At 43.2% G+C, this 21240-nt stretch overlaps 1 protein-coding gene and 1 pseudogene across 12 annotated transcripts; both read right to left on the reverse strand.

Annotated features, from left to right (window-relative positions):
- Positions 1–6387: 6387 nt before the first annotated feature.
- On the reverse strand, positions 6388–20600 carry LOC147145427 (uncharacterized). Of its 12 annotated transcripts, XR_015087058.1 has the most exons (10): positions 16178–16645; positions 16023–16074; positions 15882–15931; positions 13299–13437; positions 13060–13222; positions 12244–12437; positions 11669–11945; positions 10748–10801; positions 10516–10593; positions 6388–6566 (listed from the first exon to the last, which is right to left on the reverse strand). XR_015087058.1 is itself a non-coding variant. In XM_086032548.1 (7 exons), the coding sequence occupies exons 2-5, from the start codon at positions 13073–13075 to the stop codon at positions 10748–10750; spliced, it is 360 nt and encodes a 119-aa protein (XP_085888674.1). In that variant the 5' UTR covers positions 13076–13222; positions 13299–13443; the 3' UTR covers positions 6388–6566; positions 10516–10593. The 12 variants fall into 12 exon arrangements, 1 of the variants encoding a protein (XP_085888674.1); XR_015087059.1 differs by adding an exon at positions 20266–20600 and having other exon boundaries at positions 15882–16322; XR_015087057.1 differs by adding an exon at positions 16663–17494 and having other exon boundaries at positions 15882–16322.
- Positions 6587–9640, reverse strand: LOC147145428 (uncharacterized; annotated as a pseudogene).
- Positions 20601–21240: the final 640 nt, after the last annotated feature.

The following is a 21240-nucleotide window of genomic DNA, read 5'->3' on the forward strand; positions in this document are numbered from 1 at the left end:
ATTTAAACCGGCTATGACGTCATACATGGGCGGGTCTTATGGACTGCAAAATGCCTTTTACTTCCGGACTACAAACCTGTCAAAAAAGTTTGACGAAAGCAGAATCTTACTATTTTTTGTGGAGAGAGCCTTTTTTTTTCCATTTATATTTCTTCTGAGATCTTGTTGCACCGAGGAGTGGTTTGTCTTTGACTACTGCAGGGTAAAATTCTGAGTAAGACATGTCATGTCAAGCTCACAATGAGCTCACCTTTAATCAATTCAGCAGAACATTTGTTTCACACATTTATCCACTTTATTCATCCATCCATTATCCAATCCGCTTATCCTCACAAGGGTCGCGGGGTGTGCTGGAGCCTATCCCAGCTGTCTTCGGGCAGTAGGCGGGGGACACCCTGAATTGGTTGCCAGCCAATCGCAGGGCACACAGAGACAAACATCCGCACTCACAATCACACCGAGGGGCAATTGAGAGAGTTTGAGGATTTGTACCGACTTCAGATGGTTGAATGCACAAACATTGAAAGATGCCCATCCATTGCCCCACCAAGCCGATTTTCTCGCTGCACTGGGAGGCAACGCTTTCTTCAGCACATTGGACTTGACGTCTGGCCTTTACAACATCCCCATGTGTTAGGAGGACAAAAGGTACACTGCCTTTACAACGCCTGTCGGCTTGTACGAATACAATAGGATGCCTCAATGCCTCTGCAACAGCCCGGCTTCCTTCATGCGAATGATGTTGAGTATTTTCGGGGACCTCAACTTTACCAGTCTGCTGTGCTACCTAGATGACCTTCTTGTCTTTGCGCCGAGTGAAGAGGAGTCCCTTGATAGGCCCCGACTTGTCTTTCAGAGATTTAGGGAAAATAACCTCAAACTGAGTCCTAAGAAGTGTCATCTGCTGAGGAAGTCTGTGAAATTTCTTGGTCATGCCATCAGCCAGGAGGGTGTTGCAGTGTCGCAAAGGTTGAAGTTATCTCCAACATGCCCGAAGGAGCCTTGATGGAGGAGGACGGTTGTACACCCTCTGTGAGAAAGCTCAAATCCTTCCTGGGTATGTTTTTTTTTCTACCAAAGCTTCATCCCTGAATGTTCAGCCATAGCCAAGCCACTATTCTCCCTGACAGCTGGTCTGAAGAGGAGGGGACAGGCCGTGTGTGGTGCTGGCGCTTTCAGGAGGTTGACTGCTTCTGATTGGACTCCTGAATGTCAAGAAGCGTTCCGCAGGCTGAAATATGAGTTTGTGAACTGTGCTGTGCTGGCCCACCCCGATTTTTCAAGTCCATTTATTCTCTCTGTTGATGCATCTTTGGATAACTTGGGGGCAGTGTTGTCCCAACTGCCCGTCTGGGAAGATAAAGCTCGTACCATTGCCTTCGCTAGTAATACCCTTAGCAAATCACAGCAAAGATATCCCGCCCATTGGTTGGAGTTCATGGCTCTGAAGTGGTGCGTCACTGAGAAATTCAGTCATTGGTTGAAGGAGCACAATTTTACAGTTTGGACAGACAACAACCCGCTGACTCATATATTGACTAAGCCCAAACTTGATGCTTATGAGTTACGTTGGGTGGCCAAGCTGTCGTCGTATTCCTTTGATCTGAAGTACATCCCTGGCCCGAAGAATGTTGTGGCTGATGCTTTGAGTCGTAGCCCCTTCACGTCCTCTGTCAGTAGACGACTTAGAGGAGCCTTACGACAGTTTGGTGCAGGAAGCAGAATGTGCAGAAGCAGACAGGATCCAAGATGTTTTCCATGGTGTATACTGTCGTTGAAAGAATGCCCACCATCCATGTCTATAAAATAAAAGATGCTTCAGGACAAAGCAAAGTTGTGCAATGGAACCTGCTGTTGGATGTCTCCTTCCTTCCTGTCCATGAGTTGTTGCTCAGTCTGTGTCCTACTCCTCGTGTGATGACTGCAGTGAAGTTTACGGTTTGAGTGGCATAGACCATGAGTTCTCCCAGGCACGGACTGTGGGTCTCGACTGATGCTCGAGCCAGCCAACTTATTCCCCCTCTCCAGGATGAGCCAACTTCCCATTGTGATGATATGGATCGGAGTGATGACATGCTTGGACTCAATGACGATGACCCTGACTTACCTGATCATTTACCTGACGTGTGTGATTCTGTTTCTGTGGCAGAGAACATTCTGGTTGACTCTGACAATGCTCTGACCGGGTTTACTGGGGACGTGGGTTTGCCTGTGACTGTTAAGTCAAGTCATGTCAAATTTATTTATACAGCCCTCAATCACAAGTCTCAAAGGGCTTCACATATGCACCAGATCATATACGCAACATCCCCTGATCTTAAACCCCAGGAGGGCAAGGAAAAACTCCAAAAACCCCATTTGGGGAAAAGTGAGAAACGTTGAGAAGGGACCGCTGATGGGGGGATCCCCCTTCCAGAATGATCAGGTTGCAATGGATGCCGAGTGGGCAACATTGGACACATACTATATTACTATACAGTGTTTGTTAAAGTGATGTGATAGTTAATCAAATGAAGTGCTGCAGGAAGATGACATTGATGAGGTGAGCGGGGGCCCAATGGTCAATGTAGAAATCTCTATAGCAGTGCCTTCGAGGATGTGGTCAGCCTCCAATCTTGTAGTAGTCAGTTGCTATTGGATCGAACAGCAACCTCTAATTCAGTCGTCATCACCTAGTTCCCAAGCCTGGGAAAAGGGGGCAGAAAAAGAATAGAAGCAGCAGTAAAGAGGCCAAGACAAACAGTTCAACTAAATGCAGAATCGTACAAATAAGTCTTAAGTCGTGTTTTAAACATTTCTACTGAGGTAGTGCTTCTAATATCCGCGGGTAGGGCATTCCAAAGCATCGGTGCCTTAATAGAAAATGCTCTAGAGCCTGCGAACTTCTTCTTGGCTCTAGGGATCACTAAAAGGCCGGCACTTTGTGACCGAAGGTTTTGGCTCGGAACATATGGTATCACTAAGTCGACGAGATAGGAAGGTGCTAAGCCGTGCAGTATTTTGTAGGTAAGTAGCAAAACCTTGACATCGCATCTCAAGTGGACTGGGAGCCATATTATCGAACTTTCTCATCCTTGTCAAGAGTCTTGCTGCGGCATTTTGGACTAACTGCACACTTTTAATACTAGACATGGGAAGACCAGAGAGCAAAACGTTACAATAATCAAGGAGAGACGTAACAAACGCGTGAATTAAAATTTCTGCATCACTGATCGACAGAATTGGACGAATTTTAGCAATATTACGGGGATGGGAAAATGCAGTTCTAGTAATATTTTTAATGTGTATTTGAAAAGACAGAGTTGGGTCGAATATAACACCAAGATTTTTTGCTGACTTTTGCTCCGGGAAAGCAGCGGGTGACGGTGCCGGGATAGTGAGTGCGTCTAATGGTGCTGTCGCCAATTATAACGGTGCTTGGTGGGTGACGTGAGGAGGAAACGCGAAGAGACTCACCGCCGGCGGGAGATTCACGACCCCGCTGTCCAGAATGGCTGAGGCCGAGCCCGAGTGATGACGGAGGGTGACACCGGTGGGTGTCGCCGATGATGCTGGCCACTCGTGTACCGGGACACTGCGTCCCGGAGCAGCCCGACGCGTGAGTTGACGAATGCAGCGATGGGAGCAGGGGACTCACTTGCCAGGGCGGCGAACCGATTCCCTAGGACCAGTTGGGGGCGGTGGGGTGGCTCCCCGGCCCTCCGGCCGCGGGACACCGCCTCTACCCAGGTGTCACTCTGCAGCGGTGTTGAGCAGGATGGCCCCGGGCAGGCAATATGATCCCATCTCGCCGTGTCCGAGAGGCCAGCCGCCTCAGCCGTCATTGTCGCCAACAGGATCTCACGAGCGTGCCTCCTCATAACCACGGCGGAGAGTTCGGGGAAACGGGTCGCAAAGCAAGAGATGACCGATTCCTTCTCCTGGAGCTCCTCTGACGGATGACAAATATCCCTTCTCAGTGCAGAGATTGTTTTATTTGCCTTCTCCAGCAGGCTATTGTGTTCGTCGCTGTCGTCTGAAGGCATTTTAATACACTAGCACCAAGCTAGCCCCAAGCTAGCCTGTTTCCGGTGTAAGCTAGCTGTATGCTAGTCCGTGAGATCAAGCGATTCACTGTTTCACAAAAATTAAAATTAAGATAAAAATAGTCTCCAAAAAAGTGCGCAGGTGAGATAGACTCGAAGGAAAAAGTGCAGAAGTATATATATATATATATATATATATATATATATATATATATATATATATATATATGTGTGTATATACACATATATATATATATATATATATATATATATATATATACACACACACACATACACATATATATATATATATATATATATATATATATATATATATATATATATATATATATATATATATATATATATATATATACACATATACATATTGTCGTGTTACATGTGTAAAAGATATAAAATATCTTATCTTATATATATATCATTTTATATTGATGTATTATGTACTAGTTGCTCTGCATGTTTGCTGTGCACTTGCTGTACATATTTGCTATGATATGTTGTGATCATTTTCTATGTTTCATTCATTTGCTATGTTTTGATGTGTTGTTGTTTATCTACAAACTTGTTATTGAGATTGCTTTGCATGGTTAGCTATTGCCACATATACTCAGTAAGTGCTTACTAGATGCTATGTTTGTGCCATGTACATATTCTCCCAATATGTTACATGTGATAAGAGTTGTAACTATGTTAGACCCATTAGTACATGTGCTGAAAAATGCAGTAATGTGATTGAGAAACAAGGTTGATTTTATTACTTATTGAGATATAGGAACTGGTGAAGCCTTAGGATAAAAAGGAAGTATTAGCCTGAATGGTGGAATTTTATAAAAGCAATGTTTCATTGTACATTTGGAGGAAGATGATGGGGTGATGCTGACTGTATGCTGCTGAACAGAGCATATGATTTATGGTCACACACCGATATGCTCTGTTGAACACAGGCTGATGGGCGGTAAGGCAGATTTCCAAATATGGAGTAAAGGTCATTCAGACAAGGGTGAACGATGAGGTAATGTCAAGAGAATCATGTGTTTTACAATGGAATTTTCCATGACCTCATTTCGAAGCTTCCAGAAGAATGAAGACCTATATAAGGCCTCAGCCTTCAGAGATCATTGCTCTCTTTTCCTTCTGCCAGGTAAGGGGCTGTAGTCTGAGGGGCGCATAGCGAGGAGCTGTGCGAATGAAGTTAGATTTTTGCCTTTTGATTCTCTAGTGCAAGACGCTGTGACAAAATGACTTATTTATCTTCTTTTGGATTTAACCAAATGACAGCTACAATAAGGTAACATTAGGAAAAACACTCTATTACGTTTAAGAGAGCCAATTAGACAGCTTGCTTTTCTGAATTCCAAATACCTTGTCATTGAATTAGGCTTCGTGTTAATTAAAAACTCATCAATCTTAATTCCACCCAAAATAGACCAATGCTTAAATGGTCCTAGAGTGGTGGGAGTAAGGCTAAACCACTGTAAAAATAAAATTTAAAAATTTTTAGCCCATTTCAGCTCTCAGGAAAAAATGCTTGGAGCCTGAGATATCAGACCTGACTGGATGGTGGTTTCTGACGACTTTTGAAATATGGTTTACATGGACACAACAGGATTGTGGTGACTTTGAATGGAAAAGGTAACCACACCCCCACCACCCAAAATTAACATAAATACACCAACCGGACACTTTTGAGATATGGTTTACATTGACACAGGATTGTGGTGACTTTAAATGGAAAAGGTAGCCACACACCCACCACCCAAAATTAACATAAATACACCAACCGGACACCTTTATGCATTAATTAGGTGGACAGAACCAAACAGGAGTATTTGGATATAGATTGATGAAGATTCAACCCGTTAGTGCTTCCTCAGGACTATTAAAAAAAACACAAGATAGTAACAAGTGATATCATTGTTGGGACTTTCAAAAGGCAATGATGTCACATTTACAGCCCCCCCAAATTAAGAAACAACTGCATGAAGGATGTAACCAAGTGTCTATTTAATAAGACTTGCTCCTTTAACCTGGGCTGGAAAAAAAAAATACAAAAACACTAATGGTTCAGAGCAGGGGTCTTCAATCCAGTTCCTCGAGGGCCGGTGTCCTGCCTGTTTTCCAGCTCTCCCTGGTGCAAAACACCTGATTCAAATGATCAGGATTGTTCTCCAGCTTCTTCTGTCCTTGCTGATTATCTGATCATTTGAATCAGGTGTTTTGCACCAGGGAGAGCTGGAAAACAGGCAGGACACCCGTCTTCGAGGAACAGGATTGAAGACCCCTGGTTTAGAGCTTTTTCTGGGCCTGCTTCGATTTCTCACAAAGTCTCTTATAATCTGTACAGTCTGTTCTGATAACACATGGTCTTCTGCCTGCTTGCACTGGCTGCATTCAGCTTTGGAGGCAATTTTTCCTTTTTCAATGTGGCCCCCAAAATGTTGCAGCACTGCAGCGACCTCAGCTTTGGTCCACAATTTCTTTGGCTTCTTGCCTCATAATCTTGACCAGCATCGTCTTTTCCTGAGAAAAATGCAAGTAAAAAATAAATTGCAAAAATGTTTACAGATACTTGAACAATTAGAAGGAAGTGTGACCTATGTCATGGATTATTGGTTAATTACAATGGCTCCGAAACAAAAAGAGGAAGCAGATACTCTTAACAGTCATTGGTCAAGGATTAATGCAGGCTGTTGAGTGGCTGCAGGTTGGAGGAAGAAAACAGCATGACTGACTGGATCTCGTCTGAATCTGTGTCACACATGAGCCCGATGAACAAATGAACAAATGCTACTAAATTCACATTTTTAAAAATTTATTGTGCTGCAATTGGCTGGAAACCAATTCAGGGTATCCCCCCCTACTGCCCGGAGACAGCTGGGATAGCCTCCAAGAAACCCGCGACCCTCGTGGGGATAAATTTGCATCAGGCAAGCATAAGGTGTCACATAGTTACGGGGGTAACAAGAACGCACAATAATGTCACGGCCTGCAAAACAAGGATGATGATGACCTTTGACCCTTTGGAACGTCCCAGACTCCTGATAATATCCACAATCTTTCTCTCTGCTGCCCTGATGCAGGGTGTAAAATTTCATTGCGCTAGCATAAAGTATTACTGCGTTACGGGGGTAACGAGCGCACAATAATGTTACGGCCTGCTAAACAAGGATGGTGATGACCTTTGACCCTTTTGAACGTCCCAGGCTCATGATAATTTCCACCATCTTTCTGTCTGCTGCCCTGATGCAGGGTGCAAAATTTCATTGCGCTAGCATACAGTGTGACTACGTTACGGGGTTATTAAGAGATAATTGTAATGACCAAGGCCTCTGATGCAGGGTTGCAGTGATCTTTATTTAGATAACATCTTCCAAATACCTTAAAACATGTCTTACCGCCAGATGAACAGCCTGTTTCGGCTATCGTACATGTGACAGTGCATCTGATAGAAACAAAAACGACTTGTGAAAAATGTCTCATCAATAAAGACTGTGCTGGCTGTTGTTGCTCCTACTGCTGAGAGAAAACCATTAAAGAAGACAGAGAACCAACCTTGGCCTCCAGAGTTCTGTTCCTGCTCCAAGATCGTACAAACTATCCTGGGGCAAGTTAGGGAGCCGTCCAGCACATTTTTCAAAGTTTTCTCGTCATAAATTTGAATGGCAAACATTTCCTCAAATTTCAGCACAGCAAACTATCTTTGTCGATTGATTAAACATCACAATTTTTAAAGATAGTGTGATGCTGTCAGTTTAGACACATGTGTTGCATTTGCAACAGAAAACTGTTCTGTGGTACAAAAGGATCTAAGCTCATTGACCCAGAGATGCAAGCTGAGGGGGAGGGGGTTCAGTCACTCAAAACATGAGACATCTGTACACACCTTCAATTTCAATTTCATCCAGGGATTTCCCCTGCAGGCCAGAAATATCTCCTTTCTCCATGGACAAGAGCAGTTTTGATATCTTTGCCAACTGTGTGGTCGGGACTGGCAACCTATAGAAATCCTGATGTACCCGGATATCATGTCCCAGGAAGTCTGCGACCTGGTCAAGTTCATTTTTTTTTCAAATTCAGGATTTGAGAGAGTGTAGCAACATGTTTTCGAAGGTGAGTTGACCTGAGGAGCTCCGGCTGATTTGCTCCACACTGACTTGCATAAACACACAAACAATCATGTCCTCTGTAGTAGCTCAAGGCTTTTGGTATTCCAAATAGAAAAACATTGTCATCGCGGACACCGTATTCCTTCCTTTTACTACGATTGAACACAATTATTTGAGCTAAAGTAACTTGAGCAAGCTCAGCATAGTTCTTCGGGGTTGCTTCCTCCATCAAGTTACTGACAGCACTTTCTGCAGTCTGCTGAAGGTACTGGTGAAGTAGCCGGACATCCTCTGTGAAGGGCAGTGTTATTGGTTTATTATACTTGGCATTGCTCAGGGCTTTCAGAGCTCTGTGTGAAACCAACTCACACCACTTGGAGGTATACAGTTTCCTAAATGTTTCGGTTGACTTCACTAGTGCTTGATCTTCTGCCATTAGCGCGCGACAATGAATGATGTCGCAAACTTTGTTTAATGTGTGTCCCAATTTCAAAGCCAGGCTTGGTGTTTGATAAGAGAGTCTTTCTTCATCAAATCCAGAAACTTGCTTCACTGCTTCAACAACTGTCTGAAAGTTTGAAGGCTTGATGGCTTCCTCCAGGCTGTGTATAGAAAAGTTAGCGTGCAGACATAGCAGCAGTTGTCCCACTTCCCGGAGCTTTTGACGCACATATTCATACTTTGTGGAGTCTTGTCCATGTCTATTATCCAGGGACTGGGCAAAATGGACAATGGATAGGTCATTTCACACAGCCAGGCCAATCTCATCCATGTTCATTGTGCTAAGGATCTTCCACATGCCACTTGAGAGGTGTTGACTGAATACTGTCTCTTGGGCTGTAGCCAAACATAGAACTCTGGCTCTTTCAGCTCGTTTGTCCTGATTTTGATTTTCTGGCCTCAAGCGACATCTTCGAGCATGTCTCCACAGTTCTTTGCGTACATATAGGCCCTGACAGTGCATACAGTGCACAAGGTTTATAGCCACAGCAGAAGCTTTAGGCCTCCTCTTCACTTTTAATTGTCCCTTTTCACCTTGGAGTATGGCACAGTTATGTTGAAAATTCCCCCCGTTTTGCATTTTTTCAAATAAAACCTTACGCTCCTCTGAGTGCTCAGGGAGATAAAATGCATACGAAATTTCTGGGTGAGACGTGTACTTTCAGGTGGCGAGTCAGTCTGCTTTGTGGCTTACCACAAACAAAACAGTAATTTCTTTTGGTCAAATCGAGTTGTTGTCGAGATTTTTTTGTCCTTAGTCCTCACATGCATGATACTTGATGAGACTTTGTTAGACACTTCTGAATCGGACATTTCGCCAGTAGTAACATCTGCGGGCTCGGCAGAAAGGCGCAAACATTTTGAAGTGCCAGCTTCATTTGGAATATATGTGTCCAAACTGTTAGATGGGTTGTTCATGCATAATGTTGGTATTACTTCCAAAGGCATGCTTGAATCTGAATCGCTATTTGAATCTGGGACATATTCGCTTACAGAGCTCTTGTCCTCATCAGGGTCGAGTATTTCATCCTCAGCTGTCTCCCGTCTGTAGCAACATAGATGCCAGACTCTTGAACAAACTGTAACAGAGTTACAAAAGTCTGCTAAATTGCTAATGTAGCCGCCGTCTTATTTTATGTCTTGATAAATATTGATTGAAATACAACATTTCTGTTCTTAGCTGCTGGGTCTCTGCCCTAACGCAGTTCTAGCCAGACTTCTGTTAAAAGTCGACTACACCAAAGCACTTATTGTGGGTCTTTCCCCACTCCGAATTTCACTTTAGCGATTAGCGCACTTAGCAATTCCTTGTTCGCCTGCTCGGTTAAAACGGCACTTGTTAGTGGGGTAATTAATCTGTCACCATGGAGGAGATGACCCGCATCACGCAGCTCGTTGCTGCTGCTGTGCACGGACTTGCATATATATATATTTTTTAAATAAGTACAACACTGGTTAGTGTGACCTGCTTCGTGAGTGTTGGGGGCACAAGGGCCCTTTAAAAATACGCAATCTCAGACAACGCGATTTCGGTCCCAAAATGATAAAAACTTCCGCCCTACAAACGCACACACTCAAGAGTCTCTATTCAAAATATTATCAAGCCTTCAATAAGTTTCTCTGTACACCAAAATATTACTGATGGCTTGAAACAGAGCCCTGGAAACAATTGTTGAACTTTAACTGTAGTTGGACACTAAATGATACTAGAGGGGGAATCTCTTTAGAGTTTGTTGGCAAAATATTTAAAAAGCATGTGGGATTACTAACAAAAAAGAAACTTAGATGAACAAATGTACACAAATTGTTGAACTTTAACTGTAGTTGGACACTAAATGATACTTCGAGCTAAAGGAACTTACCTTTTCAGAACTGGTCTTCGGTTCTAAAAGACTCCTCTGGGTCAAGGTCATTGAGGAGTCCATTATCTCGGTCATGCACTGAAATATAGAACAATACACAGGTGCAATCAGACTCCTGGGAAATGATTGTTTGGTTAAAAATTGCAGAAGTATGTGTGAGAGGTAAACTTAGATTGTATTTAACTCCCAGAGTTAAAAATTGTGTTGAAATCCATTTAAGAAGCACATATACCTATTCAACGTCTTCATCCTCTGAGGGTCGGTGAGGCATCTCTGCATCAGGCTGCTGTAGAGAGACAGGACGGAAACATCAAACACCGACAGACGACCATAGCTTCATAGAGACAACACAGTACATCGCAGTGCTGATTCAGAGAAACAGAGGATCAACAATTACCGAGTTCATATTTGGTCATTTCAAAAACAACAGTTTATCAAGTATTGATATATTGCATGTAGTTTGATTCTGATCCACAGATAGGTGACACTGTGTGACTGTATGACTTGTAAATGCAGTGAGGTGAAATGTCACTTTAAACCATATACTCAGATGGATACACACACACACACACACACACACACACACGAGTGAGTGAGTGATACTGAAATTTCTACAGCGAATAATTTCAGGGCCAAAGTCAATGTATGCCAGTGTCAGTATATGCCATATACTCAGATGGATACACACACACAAGTGAGTGGGTGATACTGAAATTTCTACAGCAAATGCTTTCAGGGCCAAAGTCAGTGTCTGCCAGTGTCAGTGTATACCATATATTCAGACTGACACACACACCCATGCAAGGCTCAGATTCAGAAAACAGGTCAGCCGTGATTGGTGTTTGTGAGCAGTTGTGATGTCATTGTCAGTCGACAGAAGACAAAATGGCCGCCCCCTGAGATGGCTGAAAATGAGTGCATTTTGCTGCTTAATTTATATTCCACAAATGCAAAATTATTCAGGATGCTGTGTTTTAACTAGTGGGCCTGCGGACAACATATTCTTGAAAAAACATGTTTCGGTTGACTTCCGCTTTAAATCACAAACTTAATATGGTAACAATTTGAAATCAAAGATTAACCTTATATTGTAAACTTTTTCAAGACACATAGTGTATGGACTGTGAAAGACAAGAGAGTGTACATGATTTACCTCTTGAAAAGAATTCAGAGCATCTGTGGGGGCTGCAGACATACTTTCCTCTGTGGTGAGCTTGGATGTGGACGATGTGTTATATTGGCCAGAATCCTGAGGATTAAATTGACAAACAGCAACATGACTTTTAGACAGGCGGCACGGTGGTCGACTGGTTAGCACGTCCGCCTCACAGTTCAGAGGTCGTGGGTTCGATCCCAGCTCCGGCCTCCCTGTGTGGAGTTTGCATGTTCTCCCCGTGCCTCCGTGGGTTTCCTCCGGGTACTCCGGTTTCCTCCCACATTACAAAAACATGCATGGTAAGTTGATTGGACTCTCTAAATTGCCCCTAGGTGTGATTGTGAGTGCGGATGTTTGTCTCTGTGTGCCCTGCGATTGGCTGGCAACCAGTTCAGGGTGTCCCCCCGCCTACTGCCCGAAGACAGCTGGGCTCCAGCGCGACCCTTGTGAGGATAAGCGGTATAGATGATGGATGGATGGATGGACTTTTAGACAGTCAGCACTGATTTTGATTTTCAGATTGTGGTTTTGCCTTTGACAATAACGACTCTCATCACATAATACTGCCTTACCTTGCCTCTCCATGGCCAGTCAGAGTCACCATAATCATATGTGATCTCCTCTCCAGGGTTAATATCTCGTGTTGCAAACAACCAGAGATGGGGCTTTCCTTGCACATTTAAATATGTCATTTTGGCATTTGGGTTGATGTGGTCATCATTGACCAATCTTCCAAGCGAACCAATCCTCTGTTGCTGCATCAACACTTCAAAAAGAAAACAAATTATCAATATTATATGCTTGGAAATTGGCAGTGATGATTTTCCTGATTTAAAGTGGAAATCAACCCAAACATATTCTTTTCAAGAATATGTTGCCAGCTAGTTGAAACACAGCATTCTGATTAATAGTGTGTTTGTGCATTATGTGTTAAGCAGCAAAAGCCACCCGTTTTTAGCCATCTTAGGGGGCGGCCATTTTGTCACTTCTGTCGACTGAAAATTACATCACAACTACCCTTGGCTCAGGGAACAACCAGTCACAGCTCGCCTGTTTTCTAAAGCTGAGCCGTGCATGGTCGTTACCTGAGCCCTGGGTAGTTGTGATGTCATTTTCAGTCGCCAGAAGTGACAAAATGGCCACCCCCAGAGATGGCAAAAAACGTGTGGATTAACTGTTATTCCACAAACGTAATATTTTTCAGAATGCCTTGTTTCAACTAGTGGGCTTGCATAGAACAATTCTTGAAAAAAAATATGTTTGGGTTGATTTTCTATTTAAGATCCCATTCAGGTTTGGATTCAAATCTAATTTGTCACTACAATGATTAAACAAAGCATGGACATTTAATATACACTAATCAAACAAAGCATGGACTTAATACGCACCACCAAGTTCTTCCATCAAAGCGAAATTCAAACATGAAGGCTTTCATGTTGTCATGGTACACCCTTAGTCTCCTCTCACATTCTTGTTTGTTGATAAATTCACCACAATATTCCAGCAGGAATTCTCCTTTTACAGAAGAAGCACAAGCAAAGACCCCTCTCCCTAGCAGACAAAAACAACAATAAAGTCAGGTGAAAGATGCAGTTTTAGTCAACTGTCATTGTGAGATTTAGCTCACCTTTGAATGCACTGATGTATTTCACATCAAGTCCATGTTAGTCTCTTCCAGTATCAACATAAAGTGTTGCTTCTTTTTTGGGATTCAAACACCTTTGCCTTGGCATTTTCTTCTTTTTTTAAATCAAGAGACTATGTACCTGAATAAAAAGTCATGTTTCTGATAGTTAATTGCAAGACACAACAAAAGACAGCTACACAAGGGCCAATCATCGTTGCGTGGTACGCATGCGCAAAATGTTGGCCAAATTTCACACCAAGCTATGGAAACCCCCCTCAACAGGTACCATTGCAAAAAAAGCCCGCTTGTAAAAGACAGTACTCTAAAAAGACCGCTCATGAAATACATCGTGGGCGATAGAGTGAAGAGGGGACCTGTGACCATGTATGATCCCTGCGCATTAAGTGATGTGCAGTACACGTGCAAAATGTCGGCCATCTTACAGGAACTCAACTAGGACAAAAAACAAGAAGAGGATTCTAATGAAGCCCAGGCAGAATGGCTTGCCGTTACGTATTTGGTAGGCCAACACTACTCAACTTTTTTCCCCTCCAAGTCATTTGTGTCAAAGTGCATGCGCGCGGTATGCAGACACTTGGTACCATGATTGACGAATGTAATCCAAATGAGCCCTCACACACACTGTATTACTCACTTTGTGTAAAATAGAGATCAACGACTTAGTTTGGCGGCGGGCCAAGGTTTTCCGAACAATCCTATCGCGGGCCGAAATGACATTGTCATCAGACAAACCTGTTGTAACAATGTCAAAAGCTCACGGTTTGGTTTTGTCGTTGTAGTGATCAGTCCCTCCAGGATTTCGCAGGCACTTTTTGTGACTGTTGCAGTCTAAAACGCCTGATTTCGCGGGCAATTTTCCTAAAAGGAAAATTAAAAGGTTCCTTCTTTGGGGTGGCTCAAAACCTCAATCAAGCAAACTTTTTTCTACAAATTTTAAGTGGATTTTATCAAAATATGTTTGAAAAAGCAACAGATATTTACAAATGTGTATATTCTTTTTTGAAAAAGGATATTTATCACACATCCCTCAGCATCTGGAGTTTAATTAAATATGATGGCAACAGTCTTTTTCTCAACGTGGCTAGATTGCAGCTAAATATTTTTTACATTGCAACTAAGTATTTTTCCTCCACTGATCACTTTCCCTCTCTGGGATCATCTCATAGCTGGGTGGTCACAAACAGACAGTGGGGTGGTGATAGCTTCACAGTTCTGACAAGAAAGCGAAAACTTTTAGCACTCAGACTTTTTTGATAAAATGTAATATCACATCATCAGCCTGTACTGTGAAATAACTACAGGTGGGCAATATGTCAAAATTTCAAAACAATTTGTGAATGTTAGGAGCATGTGAAAATATGTAATAATACATTTACAATAATTTTTAGTATGATTATAAGTGAGTTAGTGATGCTTCTTCAGTTGATAATTTTGCACATTTTTCAAATTTGTTTGATGAAGACAGGTGTAATATCCATCCATCCATTATCTGTACCGCTTATGCTCACAAGGGGCGTGCTGGAGCCTATCCCAGCTGTCTTTGGGCAGTCGGCGGGGGACACCCTGATTTGGTTGCCAGCCAATCGTAGGGCACACAAAGACAAACATCCGCACTCACAATCACACCTAGGGGCAATTTTGGAGAGTCCAATCAACTTACCATGCATGTTTTTGGAATGTGGGAGGAAACCGGCCTACCCGGAGAAAACCCACGCAGGCATGGGGAGAATATGCAAACTCCACACAGGGAGGCCGGAGCCGGGATCGAATCCACGACCTCTGAACTGTGAGGCGGACGTGCTAACCAGTCGACTACCGTGCCGCCCTACAGGTGTAATAATTGATTTTTATTTAGCATATTGCCCAACTCTAGCCTTAACACATGTTATTCACATACAAATTTTATATAACTGTTTCCAAAGCGGGCGGCACGGTGTTCGACTGGTTAGCACGTCCGCCTCACAGTTCAGAGGTCGTGGGTTTGATCCTGGCTCCGGCCTCCCTGTGTGGAGTTTGCATGTTCTCTCCGTGCCTGCGTGGGTTTCCTCCGGGTACTCCGGTTTCCTCCCACATTCCAAAAACATGCATGGTAAGTTGATTGGACTGTCTAAATTGCCCCTAGGTGTGATTGTGAGTGCGGATGTTTGTCTCTGTGTGCCCTGCGATTGGCTGGCAACCAATTCAGGGTGTCCCCTGCCTACTGCCCAAAGACAGCTGGTATAGGCTCCAGCACGCCTGCGACCCTTGTGAGGATAAGCGGTATGGATAATGAACGAATGAATGTTTCCAAAGCTGGGCAGTCCGTTCCAGGGGTGGAACAGTCCGTCCCTCTGCCCCGGACGGACGCATGTTTTTGGGACGGAGGATGGGGGGGTGACAAGTTTTAAAAAAGCAAGGGCAGAGGTGGATTTTAGTCCAGCCCACTAATCGTCACTACTGCGTGTGACATCGTCGTGAGGTGGCCAGAGTTCATCTCAACCTACTCTGCGAAATGGGCAAACGAAAAAAATTACCTCCGAACACTTCAAATGCGCCACTAGTTACCCAACTGCATGTATTTACTTGCATTTGGCACGCCATGGCAGGAACGCTGTGCACTGCACATGTTCGGTCTGCACGGAGGGGAGATGAAAAGGAAGAATTAGATGAAAAAGAAGGAGGAGAAGAAGAAGCGCTAGCTTTTGACCACGGGAAATTAGAAACCTGAATGCCGCTGTTGCTTCATTCGCGCACATCGGAGAGAGGAGGGGCTTTGCTTGGTACAAGACAAGAAAAAGATTTTCACATCGCAATCAAGTGGCTGACACTGTGCTAAAGCTAATGCAAACAGTATTGCCATCTAGAAAGTCAACACATACCAGGTAAAACAAGCTCCTCGCTCACGGTTCTCCAAGCCTGGTCCCTTTTTTTCTTGTCCAGTTGTAACTGGCCGTGTCATATAGCTCAGGATGCCCACAAACCGCGACGATAATCTTTTACTCCATTTTGCGCTCTCCACAAGACCTGGCGAGTGTACAGGATGCTATGTGAGACTCAGTACTCCCCTATGCGGGAAAGAGGGGGGAAAAAGTCTATTTGTTTAGCCGCACCGAATGAACTAACGGGCAGATTTTCAGTGCTTCGCTCCGCGTCCCACCGCTCCAAACGCAACATCCGCGCCGCCCTGCACGCAACCGCGTCTGCACGCAACCGCGCCTGCACTAACTACATTGACTTCAATTGAATCGTGCCGCCAGATTCATTTCAACATAACAGCACCGAAACTGCTCCTGCACGATTTGTTTCTCCACACACGGACTGAGGGCGTTCCAGTCAGCGCTCCAAAAGTGCAGGAAAAACTTACGAGCCAATCAGCAACCTGAAGGGCTGACCAATGGAAGTGCTCCCTGGACCGTAATTCTTCGCCCATCCGTTCAGAGACTGACCTTTTTCATGTCCGCTGCATCGACTTGCTCACTTCTTAGCCAGCTAATGAGCTTTAAAAAAAACCCTCTTCCATTAGCATCTCTACCGACACATCATGCACGGATGCTTTTTTTTTGGTTGTTTTTTTGGGGGGGTTGGGCCGGATGTAAGGACGGAACTACTTTCAAAGGATGGGGTTGGAGTAGGGCTGCTCAATTATGAAAAACATATTAATCCAGATTATTTTGGTAATGATTGAAATCACAATTATTCAAAGGATTAATTATTTTTTGCCACAAAACAAGAACAGGTTTAAACGTAAAAAATATTAAGACAGAATTCTTTGAAACGCTATAATAATTTAAGTTCGTTTTGGATGCATCATTTATTAAATTGATTATTTAAAAAAAATTAAGTGCAAATGCATAAATTAAAGTATGGTTTCCTTGTATAAACAAACGAGTTAACTTGCTATGCACTTATAAATTGCCAAAGTAGTAAACTGCTTGGAGTAAAATGCCAATTTTGACAGAATAACAGACTATTCTATTCAGACTATAGGCTATTCATCTATACATTTAGACCTTTGTCTGGAGCCTTTTTTGTTTTGTTTTTATAATAATATTTACACATACTAAACAAAGTTAAAGTAATTTGCTTCTGATAAATTATAAATCTAATATGCTGATTGGGTCAAACTAATTTAAATGTTGACTGTTACATACTAGTACGTAATCTATACATCCATCTATCCATTATCGATACCACTAATCCTCACAAGGGTCGTGGGCGTGCTGGAGCCTATCCCAGCTGTCTTCGGGCAGTAGGAGGGGGACACCCCAAATTGGTTGCCAGCCAATCGCAGGGCACACAGAGACAAACATCCGCACTCACAATCACACCTAGGGGCAATTTAGAGAGTCCAATCAATTTACCATGCATGTTTTTGGAATGTGGGAGGAAACCGGAGTACCCGGAGAAAGCCCACGCATGCACGACGAGAACATTCAAACTCCACACAGGGAGGCCGGAGCCGGGATCAAACCCACGACCTCTGAACTGTGAGGCGGACGTGCTAACCAGTCGACCATCGTGCCGCCCGTAATCTATACAATACTTCTAAATTACAGTATGCCACATTTAAACTGTATTTACGTCACAGTAATAATGTTTAGCATGGTTTCTATTTTTGTGCTAGTAAAAGTAGTGTATATTTGCATAAGATATGATATTTGAAATAAAATCCATCGTGCCGATTGCAAAGTGGAGACTGTAAACATTTGGAAGCCTTGTCCGGGCAATAGATTCTGTTATCTTTTTGTGTTTCTCCGATGTTGATGGGTGGGGGTTGCTGCGTACGTGTTTCAACGACTGAGATTTGCGTTGAGGACGACGCCAAATTTAACTCTGTGTTTTCTTGCTTTGGTGTATCATAACATCATCGTAAACCAAATGATGGTTGAATAGATTTGTTGTGTTGCTGGTGGATGCAGAGACAACTTGCTCGCCGTCTTCCACGGCAAACCCAAAATGTAACCAAATAAGCGATTTCGAGTTGCCTTGCTTGTTTACAAGTCATTCCTGTGGTGGGTCTTGTGCCATTTTTAGGTCTGTTACTCTGTTAAAACGTTGAGTACGAGCGTGTGCAGTGTGACTTGCGGGGTGCGGGCGGGCTGGCTGGCTAGCTAGCTAGCTAGCTTGGAGAGGGAGGCGTGGCGGAGTAACTCGTGTGCGCATGCCTCAAAACAACTCAAAATTAGTATTAATAATTGTTTTTTACGATTATGCCAATTTTGTAATCGTGGAGTGTAATAATCAAAATTGAAATTGAATTTCGATTAATTGCACAACCCTAGGTCGGAGGACGATAATTTTTATGAATAAGGACGGAGGGACGAGTTTGGAAGGATACCCAGGTCGTGGACGGAGGACGGACCGGCAAAAAAAGGGTCAAGTGCCCAGCTCTGACTGTTTCTCACCTTGAGACTAGTGTGTGATGTTTCTGTCAAAACTTTTCACGTGTAATTGGAACGATACAGTTATGAAGTGCTTGTCGATGGATGACTTTCTTTTATAATCTATTATTACACTGTATTTTGAACAAAATAGTTTCCCCTCTGCTTTTGTAAAGGATGTCCGGATATTGGTTTTGCATGGTCCTATGCCGTGTTTTTAGTTGGTTAATGCAACGCGTTTTCTCCGCTCCACGTCTCTCTGCTGTCAACGTCATCGTCTGAAACAGGATGTGACATAGGGAGTTTCTTCTTCCTGAATTAAAATGGCCGGCCCCTGAGATGGCTAAATCCTGGTGTATTTTGATGCTTAACTCATATTCCACAAACACAATATTAATCAGAATGCCTGGTTTCAACTAGTGGGTCTGCATAGAACATATTCTTGAAAAAAAAAAAGGTTTGGGTTGACTTCCCCTTTAACATGGTGGAATCTAAGATATGATTTAATGCTAAAATATGGAATTAAACAAACCCGCAGTAGCCATACGATTTTTTTTATAGTTAACATAGATAGAAGTTACCTCATCACGCACACACATTGAGTGTTTGCGCACACACAAAATAATCTATTATCTATCCAAGGGGTCAAGAGGCAGTGGATCCTTCCTGTGGTTCAGCAAGGCCAGGACAGATAAGCCACTGTCCTTCAGAATGTGAGCTTTACGACAAATATGTTTCATTTTACAGATGCACAACATAAGCATTTTCCACAATGTAAATGACAGCCTAGAGTACGTTGACATAGTAAACAAGGGCCATGTCACACATACACACACACACACACACACACACACACACACACACACACACACACACACACACACACACAAGAGTAGAATTACAGGCTATGGGACACTAAGCAGGGCACATGGTGCTCAAGTTGAGTCTCTCATCACATCACATCACCAAGACAAACAGAAAGAGTGAAACATTGACTCAGGTAAGAAAAACAACAAGGGTGAGGTAGCGGGGGAAAAAAGCAAAAGAGAAACAAATGTCTTCGCTGTTTGTTGATGAGTTGTATACATGGCAGGTATGCCAACTAGTTATACTGTAAATGCTGACAGAGACTTCAACGACATCTCTAGCTACACTTATGTAACATTGCACTCACAGCATGAGAACATCAAATGGCCAGCCGCATATTGAAACAAGCTCACTCACTTTCTCTCTATATTATATGTGCTGTCTGTCAGCGGCAGTCCACATCTTGTGTCACGTGTCTAAAAAGGGTAGCCATCACACATGCTGCAAGCTGCAGATGCCAAAACAATGTGTGGTTTGGTGGTATGTGGAAGGTATTTTAACTATTAGCTCCACTGTGTCAGACTGCTCATTTCCTGACGCTGCTCCAGAAAGGAACTTTAATTTTTGTTCCATTACACACACACAAGCATGCATGCATGCACACATGTACAAGCAGCACACACACACAGCTAAGAAGTATTGTATGACGAGCGTACTGTTGTGGTTCTGATTTTGGGTTTCATACAGAAAACATCTGAAATAGCTCGACTTTGACTCACCGTGGCTCGACTTTGAAAATGTCTCACTCTCACTGGAGATGCATCCCAGGCACTCCGACCTACTTCTTTTAACATAGGTCCATTAGTTTGGCTTTGCCGGAGTCGGGAGCCCTCTGGTCCTGGAGGTCCGGTCCCTGAAGGTGGAATTAGTCCCTTCTCCCCTTCAATGCTTTTCCCTGGCTGCCTTACAGTGGGCCCCAATTTGGAGAATTTCTGCAGGAAGAGTTTATGCTTAGTGACAGAGTTCCAACCAAGGGGCCCGAGCTCAGAGCTGTGCACTGAGACCATAGTGTTAGCCATTCCCTGCTCACAGTCCAAAATGAGGACTGAGAAAAGAAGGAAGGGAGGCAGTGAAGGTGCAGAGGGGAGGAGTGAGGGAAGTATATGTGTGTAAAGTGAGTAAAAGAGGAGAAAAAAGAGGAGGAAAGTGGAAGCAGGGAACAAACACAAGCGTGGTAAAAAAAAAAATCTCAGTATTAAACATCCTGGCTCTGACCACGCAGATTTTTCTTTCAATCATAACTCAAGTGGACCATGTTCAGCCTCCCTTCCCCCCTCATGAATCTACCAACACCAGCACACATGGAGTGAATTTGTGGATGAAAGGCTGTTGTGTGTGTGCATGTCAGAGACCCTTTAAAATTGTTCTCACTAATTATTGCTCAATTGTGAGACAGAACTAAGTGGTCAGAGATCTATTTATGTCAAGTTAAGTCAATTTTCTAAAATCCCTTTAAGATAGATTAAAAAAAGATTTTAAAAATGCAGACAAAACAAACGTTCTGACAATGCAGGACGTCATACATTACAGCTGATTTGTTCATTACCTTACCTGTCCTCACCAAAAAGTTCACATCAACTAACACAAAGCTGAGACACACTTAAAACCTACTGTACATGTTTGTAAAGTATAGTACCTTGACTTGTAAGCTTTACATGGGATGACGAGACGCTCGGTCGAGTTTTTTTTGTTGG

The sequence above is a fragment of the Filicampus tigris genome, chromosome 6 (genome assembly GCF_054856515.1).
Source record: "Filicampus tigris isolate MCC_2025a chromosome 6, RoL_Ftig_1.0, whole genome shotgun sequence".
In the NCBI taxonomy this organism is placed as follows: Eukaryota; Metazoa; Chordata; class Actinopteri; order Syngnathiformes; family Syngnathidae; genus Filicampus; species Filicampus tigris.